The sequence below is a fragment of the Heterodontus francisci genome, chromosome 13, assembly GCF_036365525.1.
Source record: "Heterodontus francisci isolate sHetFra1 chromosome 13, sHetFra1.hap1, whole genome shotgun sequence".
NCBI classification, from domain to species: Eukaryota; Metazoa; Chordata; class Chondrichthyes; order Heterodontiformes; family Heterodontidae; genus Heterodontus; species Heterodontus francisci.
In genome coordinates, this window is record NC_090383.1 from 31,294,041 (window position 1) to 31,320,707 (window position 26,667).

General features: G+C 42.6%; 1 protein-coding gene across 5 annotated transcripts in view; it reads right to left on the reverse strand.

The window, feature by feature from the left end:
- map3k4 (mitogen-activated protein kinase kinase kinase 4) overlaps window positions 1-26,667 on the reverse strand; it is a 221,808-nt gene that overhangs the window by 69,388 nt on the left and 125,753 nt on the right. For all 5 annotated transcript variants that reach the window (XR_010976168.1, XM_068044617.1, XM_068044615.1 and 2 more), the window contains 7 exons: window positions 16,284-16,529; window positions 13,913-14,068; window positions 9,322-9,479; window positions 7,465-7,581; window positions 5,265-5,364; window positions 5,052-5,135; window positions 2,480-2,746 (listed from right to left, as the gene is read on the reverse strand). Coding sequence is in view for 4 of the 5 variants with exons in the window: in XM_068044617.1 (XP_067900718.1) it covers window positions 2,480-2,746; window positions 5,052-5,135; window positions 5,265-5,364; window positions 7,465-7,581; window positions 9,322-9,479; window positions 13,913-14,068; window positions 16,284-16,529 (1,128 nt within the window). In the remaining variant the exon portion in view is untranslated. The remainder of the gene's footprint in view (window positions 1-2,479; window positions 2,747-5,051; window positions 5,136-5,264; window positions 5,365-7,464; window positions 7,582-9,321; window positions 9,480-13,912; window positions 14,069-16,283; window positions 16,530-26,667) is intronic.

Consider the following 26,667-nt stretch of genomic DNA (forward strand, 5'->3'; position numbering starts at 1 on the left):
TTACAAGGAGGAGGGCTGGCAAAAAGACAGAACAGAGGGTGAGCAGTAAAGTAGAAGAACAAAGGTGAGTTGACATGTGAAGGGACAGGACTGGGGGGGGGGGGGGGGTGCGGAGGGACAGGTCTGCGGGAAGGGGGGGCGCCGAGGGACAGGACTGGGGGAAAGGGGGGGGGGCGCCGAGGGACAGGACTGGGGGAAAGGGGGGCTCCAAGAGACAGGACTGGGGGAGGGGGGCGCCAAGGGACAGGACTTGTGGGCTGAGGGAGGCGGAGACGAAGGGACAGAACAGAAAGAGGCAAAGGAACCGAGGGCTCCTTTAGAAATAACATAAACCGGACAAAAGTGCTGTTAGTTCGGATAACGTCTTGTATGAAATGAAATCTAAATTCCTAAATCCCCTCTCTTCCATTTCCCCACATCGCTCCCTTCATTCCCTTCCCTGTATCGCTCCCTCCCTTCCATTTTCACCACTGCTCTCCCTCTGCTCCCTCCCCCACTCCACATGTCTCCCTCCCTTCTATTTTCCCAACATATCTCCCCCATCCAATCCTCCGCATCTCTCCCTCTGCCCCGTCCCTCTGCCCCTTCCCCCGCATCTCTCGAGAGACAATGGATACGCGCCTGGAGGTGGTCAGTGGTTTGTGAAGCAGCGCCTGGAGTGGCTATAAAGGCCAATTCTAGAGTGACAGGCTCTTCCACAGGTGCTGCAGAGAAATTTGTTTGTCGGGGCTGTTGCACAGTTGGCTCTCCCCTTGCGCCTCTGTCTTTTTTCCTGCCAACTACTAAGTCTCTTCGACTCGCCACATTTTAGCCCTGTCTTTATGGCTGCCCGCCAGCTCTGGCGAATGCTGGCAACTGACTCCCATGACTAGTGATCAATGTCACAGGATTTCATGTCGCGTTTGCAGACGTCTTTAAAGCGGAGACATGGACGGCCGGTGGGTCTGATACCAGTGGCGAGCTCGCTGTACAATGTGTCTTTGGGGATCCTGCCATCTTCCATGCGGCTCACATGGCCAAGCCATCTCAAGCGCCGCTGGCTCAGTAGTGTGTATAAGCTGGGGATGTTGGCCGCCTCGAGGACTTCTGTGTTGGAGATACGGTCCTGCCACCTGATGCCAAGTATTCACCGGAGGCAGCGAAGACGGAATGAATTGAGACGTCGCTCTTGGCTGAAATATGTTGTCCAGGCCTCGCTGCCATAGAGCAAGGTACTGAGGACACAGGCCTGATACACTCGGACTTTTGTGTTCCGTGTCACTGCGCCATTTTCCCACACTCTCTTGGCCAGTCTGGACATAGCAGTGGAAGCCTTACCCATGCGCTTGTTGATTTCTGCATCTAGAGACAGGTTACTGGTGATAGTTGAGCCTAGGTAGGTGAACTCTTGAACCACTTCCAGAGCGTGGTCGCCAATATTGATGGATGGAGCATTTCTGACGTCCTGCCCCATGATGTTCGTTTTCTTGAGGCTGATGGTTCGGCCAAATTCATTGCAGGCAGCCGCAAACCTGTCGATGAGACACTGCAGGCACTCTTCAGTGTGAGATGTTAAAGCAACATCGTCAGCAAAGAGGAGCTCCCTGATGAGGACTTTCCGTACTTTGGACTTTGCTCTTAGACGGGCAAGGTTGAACAACCTGCCCCCTGATTTTGTGTGGAGGAAAATTCCTTGTTCAGAGGACTTGAACGCATGTGAAAGCAGCAGGGAGAAGAAAATCCCAAAAAGTGTGGGTGCGAGAACACAGCCCTGTTTCACGCCACTCAGGATAGGAAAGGGCTCTGATGAGGCGCCACCATGTTGAATTGTGCCTTTCATATTGTCATGGAATGAGGTGATGATACTTAGTAGCTTTGGTGGGCATCCGATCTTTTCTAGTAGTCTGAAGAGACCATGTCTGCTGACGAGGTCAAAGGCTTTGGTGAGGTCAATGAAAGCAATGTAGAGGGGCATCTGCTGTTCACGGCATTTCTCCTGATTCTGACTAAGGGAGAACAGCCACATTCCACATTCCATTGCTCTCTAATCAGCTTCGGCAGTTTCTAAGTAGCTACATTTAACTGCATTTGTCTATTAAAAGCATTAGATTTAAAACGACAATCCAGATTAGCAGCTAATTATCACTAGTGCACGTTAAACTCCAGACCACCCAAGAAGAATAATACGGAAGATCTGCCCATGTTAAAAAAAGGCTTCAGAAATTTGAATTCTGCTCCCACTATTCTCTATCCCGTTTTCCCTATTCCTTTTCTCGCTGAATAATGCTCCTATGAAGTGCCCTGGAATATTTTATTATGTTAAATGAGCTATATAAATGCAAGCTGTTAATGTTTTAACTAATTGCACACTGTTACTTAAATGTTTACAGTCGTTTTTTTATGGAACAAATGGTATTGCGCATTGCAATATGCGATGGTCTTTAATTCATTTTGAAGAGTTTTCAAACTAATGATACATGTTTAATTGTAAGTCACATACCTGCATGCTTCTCAATGTATCCACAGTTTCTACCTGGGGCAGTACTTTGATAGACTGGCCTCCCCACAATTTCCAGTTATCCTCCAGCTCTCTGTCCTTAAGGTCATCTTTGATGAGAAGTAAGTAAGCTTCATCCACTGATTCATCAGATTCCTTTGAGCAGTCCTTTCCAGCAGTTGCACTAAGCAGCTGGAGTATCTGAGATTTTCGCTCTGCAAGTTCAAATGCAACAAAAATATGCAGGTCCTCCAGTCCAGGGATTTGAACCTGAAAAGGAAAGATATGGTAATGCAGTTACATAATCTACACTCTTATCAGTGCCTTATTAAAATAACATTAGGTTCAAAAATATTTTCTATACAACACTTGCAGACTATTTTTGCAGGACCTGGCATTAATTGTTTCACTTACAAGTATCATCATTATCACTGAGTTCATTACCATAAATTTGTTGATCAAAGGATCTTTATGTATGGGAAGTACCATTCTATAAATCAGGGCATGCACCACACAGGTGACGCGTCTAATCCCACTGAAAAGAGATTTTACACTGTACTTACATTACTTTATCTGCATAATACAGAAGTTTGTATATTGCCCAGGAATCTACCTCCAATCACATTATCCTTATAATTATATAAGCAAACCAAGGTATCTTTTAATGTCACAGCACATTTAGGTACTAATTTAGGTGTTAAAAAAAAAAACTTGCATTTACAACTCTTGTTCTTTCCTATTTTAACAGTTATTTTCTGTGGTTTATTGCCCACAATTTCTTCTCTCTTTTTATAGCTGTCATGCACTTTTCTAATTGTGGTGTCTATTGCCAATTTTTTTTCACCACCTTCTCTCACCATTTGCGCATCTCTATCTTTCATCATACTTCTTTTCTTCTGTATGTGATATAAATGTAAACTCTCTAATTGATGTACATGTTCTTTTACCTCAGTGCACAATTTTGATCATTTTTTTTAAAAACTCTGTTTGCAGCAAGATGATAGATACGAACATAATCAGGCTCTGGAGAAAGCCATTTGGCCCTTCGAGCCTGTTCTGCCATTCAACAAGATCATGGCTGATCTTCTACCTGAACTCCACCTTCCTGCACTATCCCTATATCCCTTAATTCCCTTAGTATCCAAAAATCTATTGACCTCTGTCCTGACTATATTCAATGACTGAGCATCCACAGCTCTCTGGGGTACAGAATTCCAAAGACTGAAGTGAAGAAATTTCTCATCTCAGTCCTAAGGGGCCAACCACTTATTCAGAGACTGTGACCCAGTGTTCTAAATTCCCCAGCGAGGAGAACATTTTCTCAGCATCTAGCCGGTCAAGTCCCTTAAGAATTTTATGTTTCAATTAGACCACCACTCATTCTTCTAATCTCATCCCAGGGACCAGTCTAGTGAACCTTTATCGCATTCCCTTTAGGACAAGTATGTCCTTCCTTATGTAAGGTAGGCAACATGTAATGAGTTTGCGGTGGGTACTAGATCAGGTTGTCCAGGAGATGGTGGAACACAAGTGAGTGAGATAAAATGGGCACAGCAAACTCAGAGTGGGAGGGAATTAGGGCAGGGAAAATTGCAGAGAGAAAACAGGAAGGTGAGAAAACTTGGGACTGGCGCATGGGAGCACCCAATGAAGTTTGGAAATTGGTTCTAGAACAGTACGACACAGGGTTGGATGAGATTGTGGTCTGTCAATGTTCTACGAGTCGCTATCAGTACAGATAATGCCCAGGACTGCAGCAACAGTGATGCTGTGCACAGCTACAGGAAGTAGCTGAAAAGTTTTATTGATCAATTTGATTGGTTCCAGTATCCAGTTGCAGCCCAGCAGAAGCAATCATCGTGACCAACTATATGATAACAATACATAAACATATATATATATATAGAAATACAACTATAAAGATAGTGATACGTAGGCTCAAAGAACAACGTTTCACATATATAAAATCCAATATCTTGAGTGTGATAGACACATTCAAGATGTGATGCATGACTTAAATTATATAGATATTTATGCCGCAGACACCCTGTTTTAACTATGAAGATCATGCAGGTAATGGTCAAAATGAACCATCATGCCTCTCAGAGATGTTAAGCTTCAAGATATCAATGCAAAACATTTCATATCACCAATCTGAAGGTTAAATTACATCATCCAAAGAGTTAAATGATGAAGGGTGTGTGCTATAAATAACTGGGAATTTGCACTGAAGAATTATATAAACAAAATAGGCAATGGTTTCATAAAATACATATGTGAATGTACAATCTTGAAATTATAATAAAAATAACCTTGGCTTCATCAACAATTTAATGTAAACTAATGCTGGATAATCAAGTGCATTATTGGATTGACAATACTGAACTTAGAAATTGCCCATCGAATGGTTTTGAACCTATTAGGGCCTCAACTAAATGCAGGGAACAGGAAACCCCTTCCTATCCTCGCGTTTTATCACAAAATACCACCTTAATTGAATGCTCCAGGACTATAAATGCATGGCACGGGTTTCAATGTGGAAACTGATAGACAACATTCAAAATTAAAACATTACCTTGACATGTTTTTTTGTTTTAAGAGCTTCCAAAATATCTGGAACAGGAGCAGACAAAGTAAATTCAGCTGCTATTTCTAGGTCCTAAATCAGAAGAAAAACATAGTTTTACTTTTGACACAAGCTTTAATTCTTTTTTTGTACAGAAAGTATTGTAACATAGCACTATAGTATATTTAAATATATTTACACAAATGCGCATAGATACATTACCTTTCTTAGCATTTTAGCAAACCCCAAAGCCTTGGATGCTCTCTCCCGAGCTTCATGAAAGAGCTCTTTTAATGCACGACTAGTCTCTATAACGGACCTCCTGTAAACACAATGTTATATCAAAATTCACCTTTCTGGAAAGACTCAAACGCACAAAGTCAGTAAGGAAGGGAAGGGGAAAACAATACCAATTTCCAATCTCAATCCCTTTAAAATACCTGGAGTTTTACTGCTTAAGAGGAAAGAAAAAGATTATGTGGTGACCTCAGAATGTCCCAAAGCTCTTTACAGTCAATTAAATTATTTTGAAATGTAGTCATGATAGAAAAACTGTTACAAAAACATTTATACAGCCTCATTTAATAATTCACTTCACATAATTGTAATTAACTCCACCACCTCCCCCCCCCCCACTTCCTGATTCCAATTCTAGGAAGAAGGACTTCTCCCTAGCTGTGGCCACCATTGCTCATAATTAGGCAGGAGATGAAAGGGCAGGGCTTGACTGGTTACCATTTTCTTCTGAGTCAGGTAGCATTCCAACAGAACAAGAAATAAAAATGGTCATTACGAGTGCTTAAATTCATATAGCAGGATTATCAAACTCTGAAAAGGGAGTGCACAGCTTTTTTCTGTACAAAAAACAAGACAATTTTGCCATAACAATGGTCAATTAACATGTCTAAAATTATTGCATTATAGCTGTCATGAAAATCTATTACATTAGGCTACTGAGAGAAACCTTCACAGGGGAAGATCCAAACGCCAATAAGAAGCACAAAACCAAATAAACAAAACAACTCAATATAGCACAGCGATTAGGGAGGTCTAGCGACAACAGAAGGAACCTAATCATTTTATAATCTATCCACGTTTTAGATCTTGGTCTGTACAAAATGATGGCCAGTACCTTTAATCCTTATCGTCTTTTACGCTTTTGGGTTTTCAGTAGTTATAAGAAGTCAAATGATTAATGTTTAGGAAGAATGCACCATTTTAACTCTTGCATCAGCAAACAATGGTACTAATGTAGAGCAATCAGCCAATATCTTTCTTTACCAAAGATGAAAATTTGAAAGAAAGACTTGCATTTATGTGGTGGCCGCTCATGACCTCAGGATAGTCCAAAGCACTTTACAGCAATTGAAGTACTTCTGAAGTGTAGTCGCTGTTGTAATGTAGGAAAACTGCAATCAACAAGCTCCCACAAAGAGCAATAGGTAATGACCAGATAATCTGTTTCAGTGATCCTGATTGGAGGATGAACATCAGCCAGGACACTGGGGAGAACTCCCTTGCTCTTCTTCAAATAGTGCCAAGGGATCTCTTATGTCCATCTGAGGGGGCAGACGGGGCCTCGGTTTATCAACAACAACTTGTATTTATTTCTTATTGAGTTTATTGTCTCATCCAAAGACGACACCTCCAACACTGCAGCACACTCTCAGTACTGCACTGGAGTGTCACTCTCACAACCTTCTGACTCAGAGGTGAGAGTACTACCACTGAGCCACAGCCGATACCTTTAGCAAGTACGAGAGTCAATAAATCCTTCCAAATGATTCTTACAGGGTTCAATCCAACTTTTTTTCCCAAATCAAATGTGACTATTTTGAGACACTTCTTTATCTGGTGTAATTATGCAGGATTCTAAAACTATTTTCTTCTGTGTAATGGGAGCTTTGAAAGTAAAAAAAAAAACAAAAAAAAACTGCTGTTTTGGAAATAAATGATACAGGGTTAAATGAATCATGTTCTGGCCCTGCACAATGCCCCACCTAAAAAAGGGAGCTCAGCACTTGTAAAACTGTGTCGTGAATCTGCATACTGTCATTAAGTGTACCACTGCCCTTATTAAAATAGGGAAACTGCAGCCCAAATGCACTACTCCGGTTATACACAGCCTCTTCCTCTCTTTCCCTCTGAGATCTGGAGTCAATTTTTTTTTTGTTGAACAGAATATTCTGTATCATTGGTGCCCTCATTACCTTCAGTTGAAAATGGCCACGGGAACAAGCACATAGTAAGTTCCAATCATTTGTAACATAACAGTGCAGTAATGTAAGTTATGTTCAAATTCAATTTGAAACAGACTGAAGGTAACTCCTCACAAATATTTTCAGATTTAAAAAAAAATGACCCTGCTTACTTAAACCTCAAGAATGAATAAGACACATTTGTATAACCATGTTCACAGTACCTGATTTCATCTGATGCAGTACTATCATCAGCGCTTGCCCAGAATTCATCACAACTTTCCTGAAGTCCAGAATCCAAGAACTTTCCAGTGGACTTTAGCAGCATTCCAGCTATATCGCTAATTGGAGAAATGCAAAATTACAAGGTGTTTGCTAAACTATGCAACAATTCTAAACTGCCAATTAGAACAAAATGTACAGGGTCATTCCTGAACAGAGTTGATTGCTCCTATTCCACAGCTAGCACCTAGATCCTGAAGAATACATAAAATATTAAACTGTAATCATTTATAAAACATATTCTGAAGAAATGAAAAACAATTACTTAATGAAAAAATACAAAGCTCTTTTACAACCATATAGTAAGAGACCTACAGAGGGGTAAAAATTGAAAACAATATTATAATATCTGACCAGATTTAACACAGTTTCAGAAACCATAATGAGCCATCAAAAAATTGATCAACATTTAAAACGATGCATTTAAACTGCATCTACATATTTATAACAGGAATGTGGGAAATATAATTCTATCACATCTGATCCCATGACAAGATGGTTAGACTTCAAATCTGACTGAATTAGAGGCTTTCCCAATAGCAAGGCTATTTTGGGCTTTTGAATGGGAGGCAGAGGCGAGGGAGAGATGAAAGGACGATCGCACATCTCAATAGCTGCCTTATGATAGTAGGAAGAAGAAATGGTTTTGATGATGTTGGAGACATCCTTGTGCTGGACCACTTCACCACCCAGTGGCGAACCAGGGGAAAATTTCTCTTCTCCCTCCCCCATTAATTTATTTTTAAGAAGTGATATTGCTTTCTAATGAGGGCATACACTCTCTTGCAGGTTGCCTCTGTGTTGTGTGCCTCCTGCAATAATGTTCTTACAATGTACATAAGCTGTAGTAAGGCCACCAAAGGCAGCCAGAAGTCTGGCAGCAGCACTGTAACACATAAATGCAGTCGCACTTGTACCATAACGGGCACAGACTGCCATAATGAATGAAATTTTACCCTCCACACGAATAGCAATCAAATGGGAGTCACTCATGCAAGCTAACAATGGAACTTTTATATTGCTTAATCTGTATGCATTTTTAAACTGTGTTTCGAAATTAAAGTCATAATCACAGTTCAAATCCTTTCATGGCCTTGCCCCTCCCTACCTCTGTAACCACCTCCAACCCTACAACCCGCTGATATCTCTATGTTCCTCCGGTTGTGGGCTCTTGTGCATCCCCGATTTCCATCGGTCCACTCTCACCAGCTATGCTTTCAGGGGTCAAGGTCTAAGCTCTGAAATACCCACCAAAAACCTCTCTGCCACTTTCTCCTCCTTTAAGATGCTCCTTATAACTTATCTCATTAACCATGCTATGGTCACCTTTCCTAATATCTTTTGTCACTTGTTGCCAGTCTGATACTTGAGAAAAAAGTGCACTAAATGAATGGCCATACAGCTTGGCAAATGATCAATAATACTGCTGATATGGGATTTGATCACCTAACTTAGCAAATTACATTCTGACCATGGCTAACTACAGGGACCTGGGTTCAATTCTGGGTACTGTCTGTGCAGAGTTTGCAAGTTCTCCGTGTGACCGCGTGGGTTTTCGCCCGGTGCTCCGGTTTCCTCCCACTGCCAAAGACTTGCAGGTGATAGGTAAATTGGCCATTGTAAATTGCCACTAGTATAGGCAGGTGGTAGGGAATATGGGATTACTGTAGGGTTAGTATAAATGGGTGGTTCTTTGTCGGCACAGACTCGGTGGGCCGAAGGGCCTGTTTCAGTGCTGTATCTCTAAATAAAAAAATGTTTTTTAAAACTACATTCATTTTTAAATTCATAGATTCTACCAGAAGAGCTTTCCTGCTTGGGCCTCTCCTCCTCGTATGCAAGGGGTTATTTCTTTGGTAAAATTCCATTCTATTTCTAGTAGGTTCTTCAGACTGTGAGAGGCTTGAGGTAAATGCTGCAGCATCTGAATCCAGCTCCGCATGTAATCAAAATAAACCTAGAATGTCAAAGGAAACATGTGCACGTCACTGAAAAAATTCTGAAAAGGCTGTATTTTGCAAACTTTTCAATGCACATTTTAATACTTTACACCAGTGGCACGCATATGCCAGCCTGCCTCCTCCAATTCTGCATGTAGGAGTGTCTTTGCTGCAACTAAATTACATGGCAACATAGTTACTGGCTTCAAGCCACTTTACGTCTATGCAATTCTTTTTATTCATTCACGGGATGTGGGCATCGCTGGCTAGGCCAGCATTTATTGCCCATCCCTAATTGCCCTTGAGAAGGTGGTGGTGAGCTGCCTTCTTGAACTGCTGCAGTCCATGGGAGGCTGGTACACCCACAGTGCTGTTAGGAAGGGACTTCCAGGATTTTAACCCAGCAACAGTGAAGGAACGGCGATATAGTTCCAAGTCAGGATGGTGTGTGACTTGGAGGGGAACTCGCAGGTGGCAGTGTTCCCATGCATTTGCTGTCCTTGTCCTTCTAGTTGGTAGAGGTCACGGGTTTGGAAGGTGCTGTCTAAGGAGCCTTGGTACATTGCTGCAGTGCATCTTGTAGATGGTACACACAGCTGCCACTGTGCGTCAGTGGTGGAGGGAGTGAATGTTTGTGGATGGGGTGCCAATCAAGTGGGCTGCTTTGTTCTGGATGGTGACAAGCTTCTTGAGTGTTGTTGGAGCTGCACCCATCCAGGCAAGTGGAGAGTATTCCATCACATTCCTGACTTGTGCCTTGTAGATGGTGGACAGGCTTTGGGGAGTCAGGAGGTGAGTTACTCGCCGCAGGATTCCTAAGCTCTGACCTGCTCTCGTAGCCACGGTATTTACATGGCTACTCCAGTTCAGTTTCAGTCAATGGTAGCCCCTAGGATGTTGATAGTGGGGGATAATTGGCCGCGTTGGGCTTGTCCTGCTTTCTGTGTACAGGACATAGCTGGGCAATTTTCCACATTGCAAGGTAGATGCCAGTGTTGCAGCTGTACTGGAACAGCTTGGCTAGGGGCGCAGCAAGTTCCAGAGCACAGGTCTTCAGTACTATTGCCAGAATATTGTCAGGGCCCATAGCTTTTGCAGTATCCAGTGCCGTCAGTCGTTCCTTGATGTCACGCGGCATGAATCGAATTGGCTGAAGTCTGGCATCTGTGATGCTGGGGACTTCAGGAAGAGGCTGACATGGATCATCAACAACGAAGACAACACCAGCTGAAGGGCCCATGTGATAATTACAAAGACACCAAAATCAAAGAAGACAGAACCTAAAAGTGAACACCAGTCCTCACAAATTTGAGAGGCAGACTGGTGTACTGTGGAGAACTGCTTTTCTTCAAACCCACAATTCCCACCATAATCAATGTTACTGGGGGTGCAGATTAAAAGGTGAGTCATGACATCACACACAATAACAATCATGTTTAAGCAATCTGTTGGAGTTCTTTGAAAGAGTGACATGTGCTGTGGATAAAGGGGAGCCTGTTGACATACTGTACTTGGATTTCCAGAAGGCATTTCACGCGGTGCCACATAAAAGGTTATTGCGCAAAGTGGGAGCTCATGGTATAGGGGTAACATATTAGCATGGATAGAAGATTGGCTGGCTGGCAGAAAACAGAGAGTATACATAAATAGATCCTTTTCTAATTGGCAGGATGTGACAAGTGGAGTTCCGCAGGGGTCTGTGCTGGGATCTCAACTTTTTAAAATTTATATCAATAACTTAGATGAGGGGAGCTAAATTTGCAGATGACACAAAGATAGGTAGGAAAGTATGTTGTGAAGTGGACATAAGGAGGTTGCAGACCGACATAGATAGGTTGAGTGAGTGGGCAAAAATCTGGCAGATGGCGTATAATGTGGGAAAACGTGAAGTTGTTCACTTTGGCAGGAAGAATAAAAAAGCAGAGTATCACTTAAATGGAGAACGGCTGCAGAATTCCAAGGTTCAGAGGAATCAAGGTGTTCTAGTGCAGGAGTCACAAAAAGTTAGTATGCAGGTACAGCAGGTAATAAAGAAGGCCAATGAAATGCTATCCTTTATTACGAGAGGAATTGAAAATAAAAGTAAGGATGCTATGCTTCAATTATACAGGGCATTGGTGAGACCACATCTCGAATACGGAGTGCAGTTTTGGTCTCCTTATTTAAGGAAGGATGTGAATGTGTTGGAGGCGGTTCAGAGGAGGTTTACTAGATTGATACCTGGAATGAGCAGGTTGTCTTATGAGGAAAGGTTGGACAGACTGGGCTTGTTTTCACTGGAGTTTAGAAAAGTGAGGGGAGACTTGATTGAAGCTTATAAGATCCTGAATGGTCTTGACAAGGTGGATGTGGAACGGATGTTTCCTCTTGTGGGGGAGTCCAGAAGTAGGGGTACTGTTTTAAAATTAAGGGACGTCCTTTTAGGACAGATGAGGAGAATTTTTTTGCTCAGAGAGTTGTGTGACTTTGAAACACTTTGCTTCAGAAGGTGGTGGAGGCAGGGTCACTGAATATTTTTAAGGCGGGGGTAGACAGATTCTTGTTTGGCAAGGGAATCAAAGGTTATCGGGGATAGATGGGAGTGTGGAATTCGAAACAAAAACAGATCAGCCATGATCTTATTGAATGGCAGAGCAGGCACGAGGGGCCAAATGTCCTACTTTTGCTCCTAATTCGTATCTTCGTATAACTTGCATTGATATAGCACCTTTAACAACACTGAACTAAATAAGGAGATTTTAGAACATGTAACCAAAAAACTTGGAGGTAAATTTTAATGAACATCTTAAAAGACAGGTAGAGAGGAGGAAGGCTAGGGATGGAATACCAGGGCCCAAAAAGTTGCAGGCTTGGTCGCCAGTGGTGGAGCGATTAAAATCAGGAGTGCATAAGAAGCTGGAATTGGAGGAGCACAGAGATCTCGGACAGTTGTAGGGCTGGAGGAGGTTTCAGAGAGGAATGAGGCAATGGAGGTATTTGAAAATAATGTCAAGGCATTGCCGGACCAGAAGACGGTGTAGGCCGGCGAGCATAGTGGTGATGGGTGAACGGACTTGCTGCGAGTTAGGGTGAAGTCAAGTTGATATAGGGTAGAAAATGGGAGGCTGGCTGGGAAAGCATTGCAATAGTCAAGTCTAAAGGTAACAAAGGCATGGATGAGAGGCTTCAGCAGCAGATGAGCTGAGGAAGGATTGGAGACAGCCTATGTTACAGAGGTGCAAGTAGGCAGTAGGTGATGGAGTGGATATGTAGTCTGAAGGTCAAGTTAAGGTCAAATAAGAGGCCAAGGTTATGCTAATGGCTGGAAAAGGTCCCTGTCTGTTTGCCTTCTTACCTACAAAACATCTCTGAGCATATTACAATCTGAGAGAGGCCAAATGAAGCAAAGTAACATTTTTAAAATCCAGGAGAGCTCCCAGATGGCTCCAGGGAGCAAAATGTCATCCCGATGTCAGCCATTTCTGGAGGCAGTACCCTAACTCCAGCCACTGCCTTCAGCACAAGACAGACAAACAGAAGAAAATTGGGGGGAAAAAACTAACCCCTATACAGACATACTAGAATCAAAATCTTGTACGAAGTAGTTAATAAAATTACAGATTAGGTACTGAATGGACATCACAATGGAATTGAATCATCATTCAGAATACTCTAGGAGAAGGAAAAACAATGGTGTACTCAAGTATAATGTTACAGGCTGGAGCTCTCAACATAAAAGCCAACCGTTCAGGACACTCAGCAAAGAATTTTGCTTACAGGTAAATTACAAAATTACCTTCTCTTTGAATGTGCTTGCTGTCCATTTTAAGCAGCCTATATTTCACATTCAAGCAATGGTATTTCACTGCTTTAGATTTTATGCCACAGAGTTTGTCATGACTTTAACACATATTCTACAAGCATACGAAGGTCACAATGATGAGACACAGTTACGTTATTTATAACAATTTAGACATTTAAAATTCATATGACAAATAACTGAAACAGAGTTTACATAAATCACCATTGCACGCTTCATTCTGTTCAGTAATAAGTTAGAAGTTAACCATATTAACTTCGCAAGTGCATAGCTTAAAATAAACCACAAACTTATCAAATGTTCCGAAAGACATGGGTCTGATTTTTTTTTAAAAATCTTGATGGGGAGCAGCAGTTTGACACCAGTGCTGGCGTGAAATCTTTTATAAACAAGATTACAATCTACAGAACGTGCATTTCCACCACTATTAACTCAAAATCCATAAAATAGTCAAGTTAAGTTGAATCAGCTAGTTTCCTTGCTGCTGTCATAGAATCTATTTTCAGACATATACGACAGAAACGTACTTCTGAATGTTTCTGCCCAATATGGCAAATTGGGCCAGCTTCAAATGCAAGAGAAACATCATGAAAACACAGATTTGAACTAATATGATTTCTAGAAAGCTTTACTCATTAATAATATACTCACAATCAACATTTTATGTAGATCTTCCTCAAATTCATCAATATTACTATCAACCTTTTGCTGTCTCTGGAATTCATCCATGATCCCATGCAGCATGAACTGATAATACTGTTTCATAAGTAGGCCACCCTTCAGCACTTCCTTGCACTCTCTGACCAACTGTAATACAAATAGCCATTATATGCAGTATTTGGAAACATTTATAGAGAAGGTCAAATACAAGATCGGCATGTGATGGGCAATTTTTGGTTCACAATTTTCAAATGAGGCAAGGAAATTAGTGCAAATATACCAATGAATTTTTGACATTGCATAAAAAATGCTTTAAACTGAGCTGCTCTGAATTATTTGATTTCAGCTGGGTTGATGGTAGGGCACCACAATTGGCCGCAACTCCTATCCATAAGGAAGGGGAATACCAACTAGGACACCTACTCCTGATCACTAAAAAGAGACACCTGCTAGCTGTGTGAATGTCAAGTGAAGTCAGGGTCAGGCTTGGCCATCAAGCCTCCCCATTAATTGAATATTCTGATGACATTAACACAAAGTGCTGTCACTTGAGCAAGGTACCACAGGGAAAATAGCATCCATGGAACTCTCCCGCAACAAATAGTCAACACTTATGCCACAGAGTTGCCATGATTTTAACACACATTCTACAAGCGTACGAAGGTCACAATGGTGGAACACAGAGTTATGCTATTTATAACAATTTAGGCATTTAAAATTCATATGACAAATAACTGAAACAGAGTTTACATAAATTACCATTGCAAGATTCATTCTATTCAGTCATAAGTTGGAAGAGGATAGGTGTAAAAATGAGCAAATATAGTTTGATGCTGGGTGTACACTACAAGAGGCATTAATGTGGATTTTTAGGAAGCCAGTATTAAAACCACATTGTATTCCAGAATATTATTGCTAGTACATAAAAGCCCTGTGATTGTCATTGGAGAATTGATCACAAGTTAGAAAAAATTTTTTTCCAAATAAAACAGGCTTCATTTCCAAAACTATTGGGTTCTGATGTAATCTCAGGGTTCTAGATGTTCAAAGTATCCAACTTCTCTATTATAACTGAATTGTTTTGTAAGTCAAATCTTGCTGGAAAAATAATGCATTAATGACATGTTATTAATGTGCAAATCAGCCAGAAATTTCTGCAGAATAAAAGATATGCCGTGAGCTGCAAATCTCTTGATCATGCTAGTCAATTTATGCCACTCTGTGCAAAGCAAACAGCATTCCATACTTACACATCCCATCATTCTTAAGAACCTGCTAGATCTGCATATTAAATGTCCATCAAACTCTCCACAGAAAGTCAGGGATGAAATTTAACAGCTTAAGGACCCTTTTAATCACATGATAATCACTCCAATACCAATCAATCTCTCTGGCCCAGAAAGGAAACAATTTAAACTGTTGTCTCATTTTTGCATTAGTAAATCCCTCGTAAAGATTAAAAAAAGTAAATTTAATCTTTTTTCCTTCTTCATTTCACTATCCTCTTAATCCAATTTTCCTTCCCTTCTATTTCTCTTTCTACTGATTTAATTTTTAATTCACCCACTCTAATACCCACCCTCCATCTCTGTCATTCTTACTTCCTTCTCAACCTTAACTCTCATTGATTAACTGATAGACAGTTGGTCCCATCATTCATCAAGGTCCCAGATGCCCTGTCGCCCTCGCTGCACCATCAGCTCAGACTTCCAGTATGTTTTTTTTAAAATTTGTTCCTGGGATGTCAGCTTCACTGGCAAGGTCAGCATTTGTTGCCCATCCCTCACTGCCCTGGAGAATGCCCCAGCGCAAAACAAAATTCTAGCTGAAGGGTGTAAAAAAAGGTCCAATCACATACACCACAAATGCCCCACTCCAGCAAGATTTGTCCTAAGTATTTACTTTATTGATCATCTGAAAATTGAGGTACTCCATCAGACTGAAAAATACACACTTTATAGTAAAACTACTATTGAAAAATAGACCATTAATCTAATATTTATAGCATAGCTTAAACATAACAGTTCCATTTATTGTAATTAATTTGAACTAATCTCTTACACACAAGAAATCTTAATCATTTACATTCAAAAGAATAGTTTTTTTTTAAATGAACCTTGAAAAGCATCAATAACTATAAAAAACATCTGAAATTGTTCTACTTAAAAGGCATAACCCATGCAGCAGATAAATCTGCTGAGAGAACTGGATCAGAAAGTGAGCTTTCTACAGATGTTTGCACGTTATTATACAAAAAAAAGAAAAATTCACATAAAATCAGAACAACAATGTTTCAAGAGAAAGATGAAAGGAGGCACAAATTTTAACTCCTGCCCTATGTGCGACAATTTCAGCAGGCTACCTGTTTAATGCTCAGCAGCGATGGCTCTCCTGCAGGTCTCTGCTCCAACCTTAGTTTCAAGCACTCGTGAATAACGTTGAGGAGAACTCGGCATAAGACCAAGTAGGCAGGCTGAAAAGATGGGAGTTCCATGGCCTCCAGCTGTTCCCAGGACACAGTGCTGCCTCTCTGCTCTGTGCAGGAAGACATGTGTGACAGTTCAGGCAGGTAGTCATGACAGCTCAAAGGCTCTGGAACAGCAGAGAACTGGAATATACACAAAAAAGCATCGTAAATTCATAATTGTATGTTACAGTTATTGGTTGAATCCAGTCAAACCTTCAGTTATACTGAACCAAGATAGACATGCCAAACTAGTGAACAGTATTTGACTAGTTACAAAATGGCCTTGATCATGGCAGCTGCCATTAACTGCTATTCTAGATGTATGCTTGTCCCCTGCCAACCCAAAAAACTAGCAATAAGTTGACCAACAATTTCAAACAAAATCCAGTACAGCTGCTAAGAGGCTGACAAGTCAAGAACATCCCTGATTATTAGCCTTCCATATAGAAATTAAAGTCAATTCATGGTTATTGTAACGTAAGCTGTAGAAATTCCCCACATGCCTTCACTTGTATTGGACAGAGAAATATATTAAACACTAAAAGGATAAAATTGGTGGTATATTTCAAGAGGAGTCCGGATGCGTGTTCCCTCAGAAAATTTAGAATCTTTACATTGGAAATGGTACATTGAATACTTTTACACTTCATAGTTTATACATTTTTAGTCCAAAAAATCTAAAGCAGACCATCATTCCCCCACCTCATGCTCCACCCCAACCCAGGAGGTATTCTACCCGCCTCTAGAATCAGTTCACAGTAGCACTGTATTCCATCAAAATCTCCATCTTCCTCCAATCCTCCCAGTTCATACTTTTCTACCACTCCTCCTACCACCATTCAAACATATACCTCGACATCTAACAGAGCTCATGTTAGCACACTCCTTCCTTGTCCATCTCAGCTTCTCTCGTCCCTTTTCATCCCTCCAAAGCAGCTTGCCTAGATTCTTTTCCTCCTCCACCCACATGCTCACCTTCACTGTCATCCATTTCTCCCTTTCCGTCTCCCCTTCATCACTACCTAATGTCCCCCTCTTCCCAGTCCCATTCTTGCTGGATTGCTACTACTAATAGACCAGATTCAACCCCTCTGCCTACAAGAAGCTGACTTTTATGGGCTGTTTATAACCACTTTCAGTTAACATTATAGCTATTTTTGTAAAACAACCTAATTCATTTAGTTACAAAATGTTCTGGCGAATTAAAGGCCGAAGTTCTGACAATCCACAATACAATAAGGCTTTCCCGACTGCATTTTTTCCACGACACTTAATACGTCCAGCCAAAACAAATCTATTAAAAAAAACATTACCACCATAAAAGTACAATGGCGATCCAAACTGCAACTCTATAGCTGTCCTGTAAATTAGCCTTCGAGGTTAAGTTGGTCCAAATTATGGGCGGCACAGTGGCGCAGTGGTTAGCACCATAGCCTCACAGCTCCAGCGACCTGGGTTCGGTTCTGGGTACTGCCTGTGCGGAGTTTGCAAGTTCTCCCTGTGACCGCGTGGGTTTCCGCCGGGTGCTCCGGTTTCCTCCCACAGCCAAAGACTTGCAGGTTGATAGGTAAATTGGCCATTGTAAATTGCCCCTAGTGTAGGTAGGTGGTAGGAGAATTGATGGAAGGTGGGGCTGTGGTAGGGAATATGGGATTAAAGTAGGATTAGTAGAAATGGGTTGTTGTTGGTCGGCACAGACATGGTGGGCTGAAGGGCCTGTTTCAGTGCTGTATCTCTCTATGACTCTAAATTGGCAAATGCGCTCAGTGATCTTTTAAAAAAAAAATCAAGGCTACATCTCTACTGCAGAGGGCAGCAATGTACCATGCATTCTGGTGAGGGATACCATAGTTAAATTGGTTGGCACGTAGGGCACAGAACTACTTGATTTGGTTCAGTCTAGTCTTAAGCACAACAAAAATCAGAGATAATCTTCCAGAAAAAGTGGTGAATGAAACTCCACCAACATTCCTAATTTCAAGTCAGAAGCTCGGTTCTCGCTAGCTCTCCCAACCTGAAACCAGCAAAGTGATTTCTCAAAACGAGGACAGAAAATGTTGGAAATATTCAGCAGGCCAGGCAGCCTCTGTGGAGAGAGAAACTGAGTTAACGCTTCAGGTCGATGACCGTTCGTCAGTTCTGGAGCCAAATAACACAATGCAATAAAAAGGCATTGCCAAATGCCACAAATAACAAAGCAGACACTAATATTAGCCAGCAAGGTCAGCTGACATTAGTGAAAATTAGTGACATTTGTGCAGAACCATTCAATATCAATACCAAGAATTTCAGTTTCATTTAAAGGACACGACTGGCACTAACATGTACAGGTACTGGGTTAAGAACTTTGATGCCAATGTATACTGATGATCAATACCCAGGATACATAGCTCAACATTCGCTGCAGAGTCAATTCTGGTTCTCAAATGAGAATACGGTACAACTTGACCTCAGCGTTACAGGGATTTATTAGATCCTGCCAATATCCATTATTAGCATCACTGGTCAAACCAACAGCCAACTAATTTAACTTGTGAGCTGCCTATCAGTGTGATCCTCAGAATACATTTGTCATAATTGGAGGCAATTCTTTCAGATTCTTCAGGAAAGGCTTTAGCACCCAGCTTATTTTCACAAATATTGAAAATTTAGGTTTTTATGCCAATTCTGGGGAATGGAACACTTTTTCCCATTTAACACCCAGGGTCATGCAAACACTCCCAGGTCAAGTACAACACAGGTATGAAGCACAATAAAGAAAGGAAAGGTTGCATTTGTATACAGCATCATCACTTTTGAGAATTGCCCCAAAGTACTTGGCACAAATTACTTATGAAGTGCAATCTATTTTGCAGGAAAATACAGCAACCAATTGGGCACACAACGGTCCCACAAACAAAATCTACTGCATCAAAGTAAGCTCCCTCCAGGCAGTGCCTGAAAAAAGCAGTAATCCTAACCTCATCAGCTCTTGCTGTGTCAATGATAGCTTTTCAATACTCCATACCAACCCTCTCATTGGCCACTGACTGAGAACATTGATTTGCGTATTTTGTGCAGAGTACACAATAATGACACTGAACCACACTGACAAGTCTCATCTTTAGAGCGATGGACAACAGATGGTAGATTGTAACACACAAGTTGCATTCCAGTTATATTTAATTTCAAGATAAAACTATATACCAAGACTGCCAATTCGCACCTCCATAATATTGCCCAACTTTTTAAAAATTGATTCAAGGGATTTGGGTGTTGCTGGCAAGGCCAGTATTTATTGCCCATCCCTAATTACGCTTGAGAAGGTGGTGGTGAGCCATCTTCTTGAACAGCTGCAGTCTATGTGGTACAGGTACACCCACAGTGCTGTAAGGGAGGGAGCTCCAGGAATTAGACCCAGCAACAGCCGAAGGAACAGTGATATATTTCTAAGTCAAGATAATGTGTGACTTCTTTTACTCTAATGTGGTGTTCCCATGTGCTTGCTGTCCTTGTTCTTCTAGGTGGTAGAGGTTGCAAGTTTGGAAAGTGCTGTCGAAGTAGCCTTGGCGGGATGCTACACTGTAAAGCCTGGTTACCCGACCCGAACTCGACCAAACCCGACTACACGTGTCGGGTTCGGGTCGGGTCTGTATTCTATGTCCAGCATTCTGGTTCGGGTCGGGCTGGACAGTACTGTTTTGTTTCATAGTGTTTTCATTTTATTTAGAGATACAGCACTGAAGCGGGCCGAAGAGTCGGGTTTGGTCGAGTGCGGGTCGGGTAGCCAGGCTTTACAGTGCAGCATCCCACCAAGGCTACTTCGGCCCGCCGTGTCTGTGCCGACCAACAACCACCCATTTATACTAACCCTACATTAACCCCATATTCTCTACCACATCCCCACCATTCTCCTACCACCTACCTATACTAGGGGCAATTTACAATGGCCAATTTACCTATCAACCTGCAAGTCTTTGGAGGTGGGAGGAAACCGGAGCACCCGGCGGAAACCCATGCAGACACAGGGAGAACTTGCAAACTCTGCACAGGCAGTACCCAGAATCAAACCCGGGTCGCTGGAGCTGTGAGGCTGCGGTGTTAACCAGTGCGCAACCCTAATTTTAATCTACAATTTTTTTCTGTTTCAATAATATGTTTGTTATTTTAGGGTCGGATCAGACATTTAAAAAAAATTGAAGTACTTGGGCTTGGGTCGGGCCTTAATTTTGCACCCAAGCCAGGCTTTACAGCACTGCATCTTGTAGATGGGACACAACACTGCCACGGTGCGCCTGTGACGGAGGGAGTGAATGCTTAACATGGCGGACGGGGTGCCAATTAAGCAGGGTTGCTTTGTCCTGGATGGTGCTGAACTTCGAGTGTTGTTGAAGCTGCACTCATCCAGGTAAGTGAAGGGTATTCCAGCACAAAGGCTTTGGGAAGTCAGGAGGTGAGATACTCGCAGCAGAATTCCCAGCCTCTGACCTGCTCTTGTAGCCACAGAATTTATGTGGCTGGTCTAGACAAGTTTCTGGTCAATGGTGATCACCAGAATGTTGACAATGGGGAATTCAGTGAGGGTAATGCCATTGAATGTCATGGGGAGATAGTTAAGTTCCCTCTTTTGACATGGTCATTGCATCGCACTTGTATGGTGGGAATGTTACTTTCCACTTATCAGCCCAAGCCTGAATGTTGTCCAGGTCTTGCTGCATGCTGGCACTGACTGCTTACTTATTCTGAGAAGTCGTGAATGGTACTAAACACTATGCCATCATCAGCGATCATCCCCACTTCTGAACCCAATGATGGAAGTTAGATCTTTGATGAAGCAGCTAAGGATGGTTGGGCCTAGGACACTGCCGCGAGGACTTCCTGCAGCTTTGTCCTGGGGCTCAGATGATTGGCCTCCAACAATCACAACCACTTCCTTTATGCTAGGTATGACTCCAGCAGGTGGAGAACTTTCCCCCAAAACTTATTGATTTCAATTTTACTAGGGCTCCTTGATGCCATATTCGGTCAAATGCTACCTTGATGTCAAGAACAGCCAGCCTCACCTCACCTCTGAACCAATGTTGTAATGAGGTCTGAAGCCAAACAGTCCTGACGGAACTGGGAATCTGTGAACAGTTATTGGTAAGTGCCACTTGATAGCGCTGATGATGACACCTTCCATCACTTTGCTGATGATTGAGAGTAGACTGATGGACAGTAATTGTCCAGATTGGAATTGTCCTGCTTTTTATGGACAGGACATACCTGGGCAGTTTTCCACATTATCGGGTAGATGCCAGTGTTGTAACTTACTGGAACAGCTTGGCTAGGGGTGCAGCTACTTCTGGAGCAGAAGTCTTCAGCATTACAGCCAGGATGTTGTTGAGACCCACAGTCCTTGCTGTATCCAGTGTGCTCAGCTATTTCTTAATATCATGTGGAGTGAATCGATTTGGCTGAAGACTGGTATCTGTGTTGATGGGCACCTCAGAAAGAGGCTGAGGTGGAACATCCACTCAGCACTTCTGGCTGAAGATGGTTGCAAACGCTTTAGCCTTGTCTTTGCTACCGACATGCTGGGGATGTTCATTGAACCTCCTCCTATTAATTGTCCACCACCAGTCATGTGTGGATGTGCCAGGATTATAGAGCTTTAATCTGATCCATTGGCTGCAGGGCTGCTTAGCTGTGTCTATAGCATGCTGCTTCTGCTGTTTAGCTTGTATGTAGTTCTGTGCTGTAGCTTCACAAGGTTGGCACCTCATTTTTAGGTATGCCTGGTCCTGTGCCTGGCATGCTCTCCTACATGCCTCACTGAACCAGGGTTGATCCCCAGGCTTGATGGTATTGGTAGAGTGAAGCATTGCCAGCAGGCCAAGAGGTTACAGATTGTGGTGGTATACAATTTTGCTGCTGCTGACAACCCTACCTCAACTCATTTGCTGCTGAAACCCTCATCCATGCCCTTGTTACCTCTAGACTTGACTATTCCAATTCTCTCCTGCCTGGCCTTCCATCTTCTACCCTACATAAACTTAAACTCATCCAAAACTTTGCTCTCTGTATCCTAACTTACACTAAGTCCAGTTCACCCATCACTACTGTGCTTGCTCATCTACATTGGCTTTTGGTCCAAAGACACATCAATTTCAAAATTCTCATCTTTGTTTTCAAATTCTCCATGGCCTTGCCGAGATCTTTAGGCTCTTCCAATTCTGGCCTTTTGCGCATCCCCAATTTTCATCGTTTCACCATTGGCAGTCGTGCCTTCAGCTGCCCCAAGCTCTGTAATTTCCTCCCTAAATATCCCCCTCCTCCAATAAGATGCTCCTTAAAACCTACCTCTTTGATCTAGCTTTTAGTCATCTGTCCTAATATCTCCTTACATGGCTCAATGTCAAAATCTGTTTAATACTCCTGTGAAGCACCTTGGGATGTTTTACAATGTTAAAAGGCACTATTTAAATGTGTTTTGTACTAATCTTCAAATTTGCATTAATTTTCATTAGGCGATATTGGGACACAGAAAAAAAATTGTAGTTTTTGTATTATTCTCAAAATAAAATCCTCTAAATAGGTGGCCTGCAGAGGAACAGAGTCTAAAACTCAGTTCCAAAGTTCATTCAAATATTCAATAGAACTAACAGTGGCAAATTCTCAGCCAGCAGATGGGGCGGGATTTCAATTCTGGGAAAACCAGTTAATTGGCTCAGAAGCACCTTCGCCACCCTTGCCACCCAATTACGGTCGGGAACTCGGGAAAGGGGCAGGAGAGAGTGAGCATCGGGCCCAATTTAAAGGGCGAGCTGCAGCCATTGCTGTGGCTGCCGTTCATCTCCATGATGGAAGGAGAAGCTAAGCAGAGGGCAGTGGGTAGAAAGGGCCCGTGTTCCAGGGCAGCCCCCAGTTTTTACCTGAGGTGCTGCTGGAGACAGTGACAGCACACAGCAGCATCCTCTTCCTTGCCAGCAGCACGAGAAAGCCTGCAAGGCTGACCAATGCAGCATGGTTGGAGGTGGCTCATGAGGTCAGCAGCAGTGGAGTGGTGAGCAGGAACTGGATCCAGTACGGAAAACATTTCAATAACCAGCTTGGGACTGGCAAGTTGAGTCCAAAGATAGAACCAGATGGCATGCCTCCTGGTCAGCAGTCACTAGAATGCAAAAGAGAGGGGCATCCTGAGAGCACAGAGTTCTCCTGACCATACAAGAGTTGTGTGCATAACATCATTGATGACCTATAAGCATAGTTCATTATCTGAGTTCTACTGAGGAAGGATGCAAATGAAAAGGTACAATTGGTGGGGGAAGAGAGGCATTGTCCTATCAGCATCTTTCTTCAGCTTGCAGGCCAAACAGGAGAATGACGACGGAGAGCGAGAGCGCACGCTTGGACAATGGGAATGCCAGCTCACTTCACTGATGCATTTCGAGGAGCTGGCCCTTGATCCAGCCAGATTGGCAAGCCACTGGGATGCTGGAGATGGAGAAATGGGTGTCCAACATAGATAAGATGAAAAGATCTCAACATCCCAGGTTCAGGGGATGCATGGCAATCCTCCCTGTTCAACATGCTGTCAATGCATAAGCTGTCATCTCATTATTTGAAGCAGCAGAAGCATCTGTTGTTTGTACCAGTTTCTCAGAACCACCTTCTCTTGAATCTTCCACAGTGTCAGCTGCAGAGGGAGCGGAGTTAAGACACCACCAACCTGTTCTGGAACTGGTGGCTGTACTTGGAGAACCAGTGTGAGATGAGTGCCCACTTACAGGAATTACTTGAGGCACTGCAGAGTTATGGGATGAAAATGGAGGCGTCCATTCATCTCATGTGCGCCACAATATCCTAGTGCTTTGAGCTCCTCCAACGAGAGAGTGACAAACCTCATGGAGAGCCATATGCAGCATCACTCAGTGAATGCAGGAACAGCACACTGATATGTACAGAATGCATGCTGCAGTCATTGACTAGTAGTGGCGCAAATGACACAAAGAAGCGTCCAAGTTGCTGGTCCCCTTTAGTGATCAAGGGCGCCATGTAAGGGCTGAGACGGCAACAGATGGTGATGAGGAGATCACCCCTCATGGGACTCCATCATCATCATCCATCTCCTTGGCCCCTCTGGCGGACGAAGCATCTGTAGAATCATGCCCTGTGACAGAGGCTGCCCCTGCAGTGATGCCAGTGCAGCAGCCTTTGCAGGTGCCTCTCTAGTGCCCCCATGATGAGGCCAACTGCCACGAGCACCTCCGTCTCAGATAGACACTAATGAGCAGTCTGCCTCCACCTCATCCTCAGCCACAGGGGGAGCAACTCATAGGAGTGGCCATGAGTGCAGGCCACCGTGTTGGTAATGTCATTTAATGGGTCACTTGGATGTTTCTGTTGTACATGACATCAAACTGTAATGCAATAAAGCACTGGGCATGCTGTTGCACTAAGCCAGACTTGTGTGTTTCCATTTGATCATGGCAAAAACAGGAGAATGGAAAATAAGAGCTAGAAGAGCAAAGGGGTGCAGTGGGGAACAGTGTGAATCTATTATTAAGGAGGTTATGAATCTATTATTAAGGAAGTTATAGCAGGGCACATAGAAAATCTTAATGCAATCAGCCACAGCCAACATGGTTTTGTGAAGGGGGAATACTGTTTGACTAATTTATTAGAGCTCTTTGAGGAAGTAACAAGCAATGTGACTAAAGGGGAACCTGTAGATGTGGCACACTTGGATTTCCAAAAGGCATTTGATAAGGTGCCACATCAAAGTTTACTACATAAAATAAGAGCTCATGGTGTAGGGGTAACATATTAGCTAATCAATCCTCTATCCATGCTAACAGGAAGCAAAGATTAGGGATAAATGGGTCATTTTTGGGTTGGCAAGCTGCAATTAGTGAAGTGCCACATGGATTAGTGCTGGGGCCTAAATTATTTACAATGTATATCAGTGACTTGGATGAAGGGACCGAATGTATGGTTGCTAAATTTGCTGATGACACAAAGATAGGTAGGAGTAAGTTCTGAAGAGGAATTAAGGACTCTGCAAAGGGATATAGATAGGTTAAGTAAGCGAGCGCAAATTTGGTAGATGAAGTGTAATGTGGGAAAATGTGAACTTGTCCACTTTGGCAGGAAGAATAGAAAAGCAGCATATTATTTAAATGGCGAGAGATTGCAGAACTTTGTAGTACAGAGGGATCTGGGTGCCCTGGTATATGAATCACAAAAAGTTAGTATGCAGGTACAGCAAGTGGTTAGGAAGGCAAACGGAATGTTGCCATTCGTTGCAAGGGGAAATCGAGTATAAAAGCAGGGAAGTTTTGCTACAGTGGTACAGGGTGTTGGTGAGGCCACATCTGGAATACTGTGTATAGTTTTGATCTCCTTAAAGATATAATTGCATTAGAAACAGTTCAGAGAAGGTTCACTTGACCGATTCCTGGGATGAAGGGCTTATCTTATGAAGAAAGTCTTCCTGACCTCCCCCTCATCAACTCATGAGGCCCATAAGCAGAAACACGCGTCCAAACTCCCCAACCACCCAAAAATGCCCGTGTCAAGAATAAAGAATTACGGCAGATAATTCTCCTGACTTTGTATAACTGGTTGCCTGCGAATGAGGGTCTTTTCTGAGCCTTCCCTCTTTAATGGTGCCTCTTGCTGCTATCCTGCCATTCTAATTAGCTACCACTGTGCTTGAGCCTCCTCCTCCCTATCGTAGTTGAGACCCTGTGTGGATCCCATGCCTTATGAGGAAAATTCAAAACCAACCCTTAATGAGCTGACAAGCTCATTAAGCGGTATAAGTAGCCATTTCGGATGGGTTGCCTCTTCTGACTCTCGTCGGAGCCTTTTATACTTTGAGCGTGTTGGTTTTGCATTGGGAAACTGGCACACGGACCCGAGCGGTGGGTTTAAGTGACCATCCATCCCTGTTTCCACGCTTTCATTTCAGTAAAAATCCTGCCCATGTTGCATTCCATCTGAGTGCAAGCAAGTGTAAAGTCAAACTGGCAGAGCCAGTCCTTGCTTAATTAGTCCTCCTGTGGCATATTGTGGAGCAACACTGACAACAATACAAAACCATCAACTCCAATTTCAATATCCCTTCATCACATCTGGAGCATTGTGGGAGGAATTGACAGTTACAGGAATCTAAAGTGGAGGGAGCAAGAAAAGACAGTCAGAAAAGGGTTTTTTGGAACACTAGTTAGTAAAGAAAATGGCCAACAAATACCTTTCTGGAAATGTATTTAAGCTGTCATTGTACATACACCATTACATAAATTATTAAAAAAGG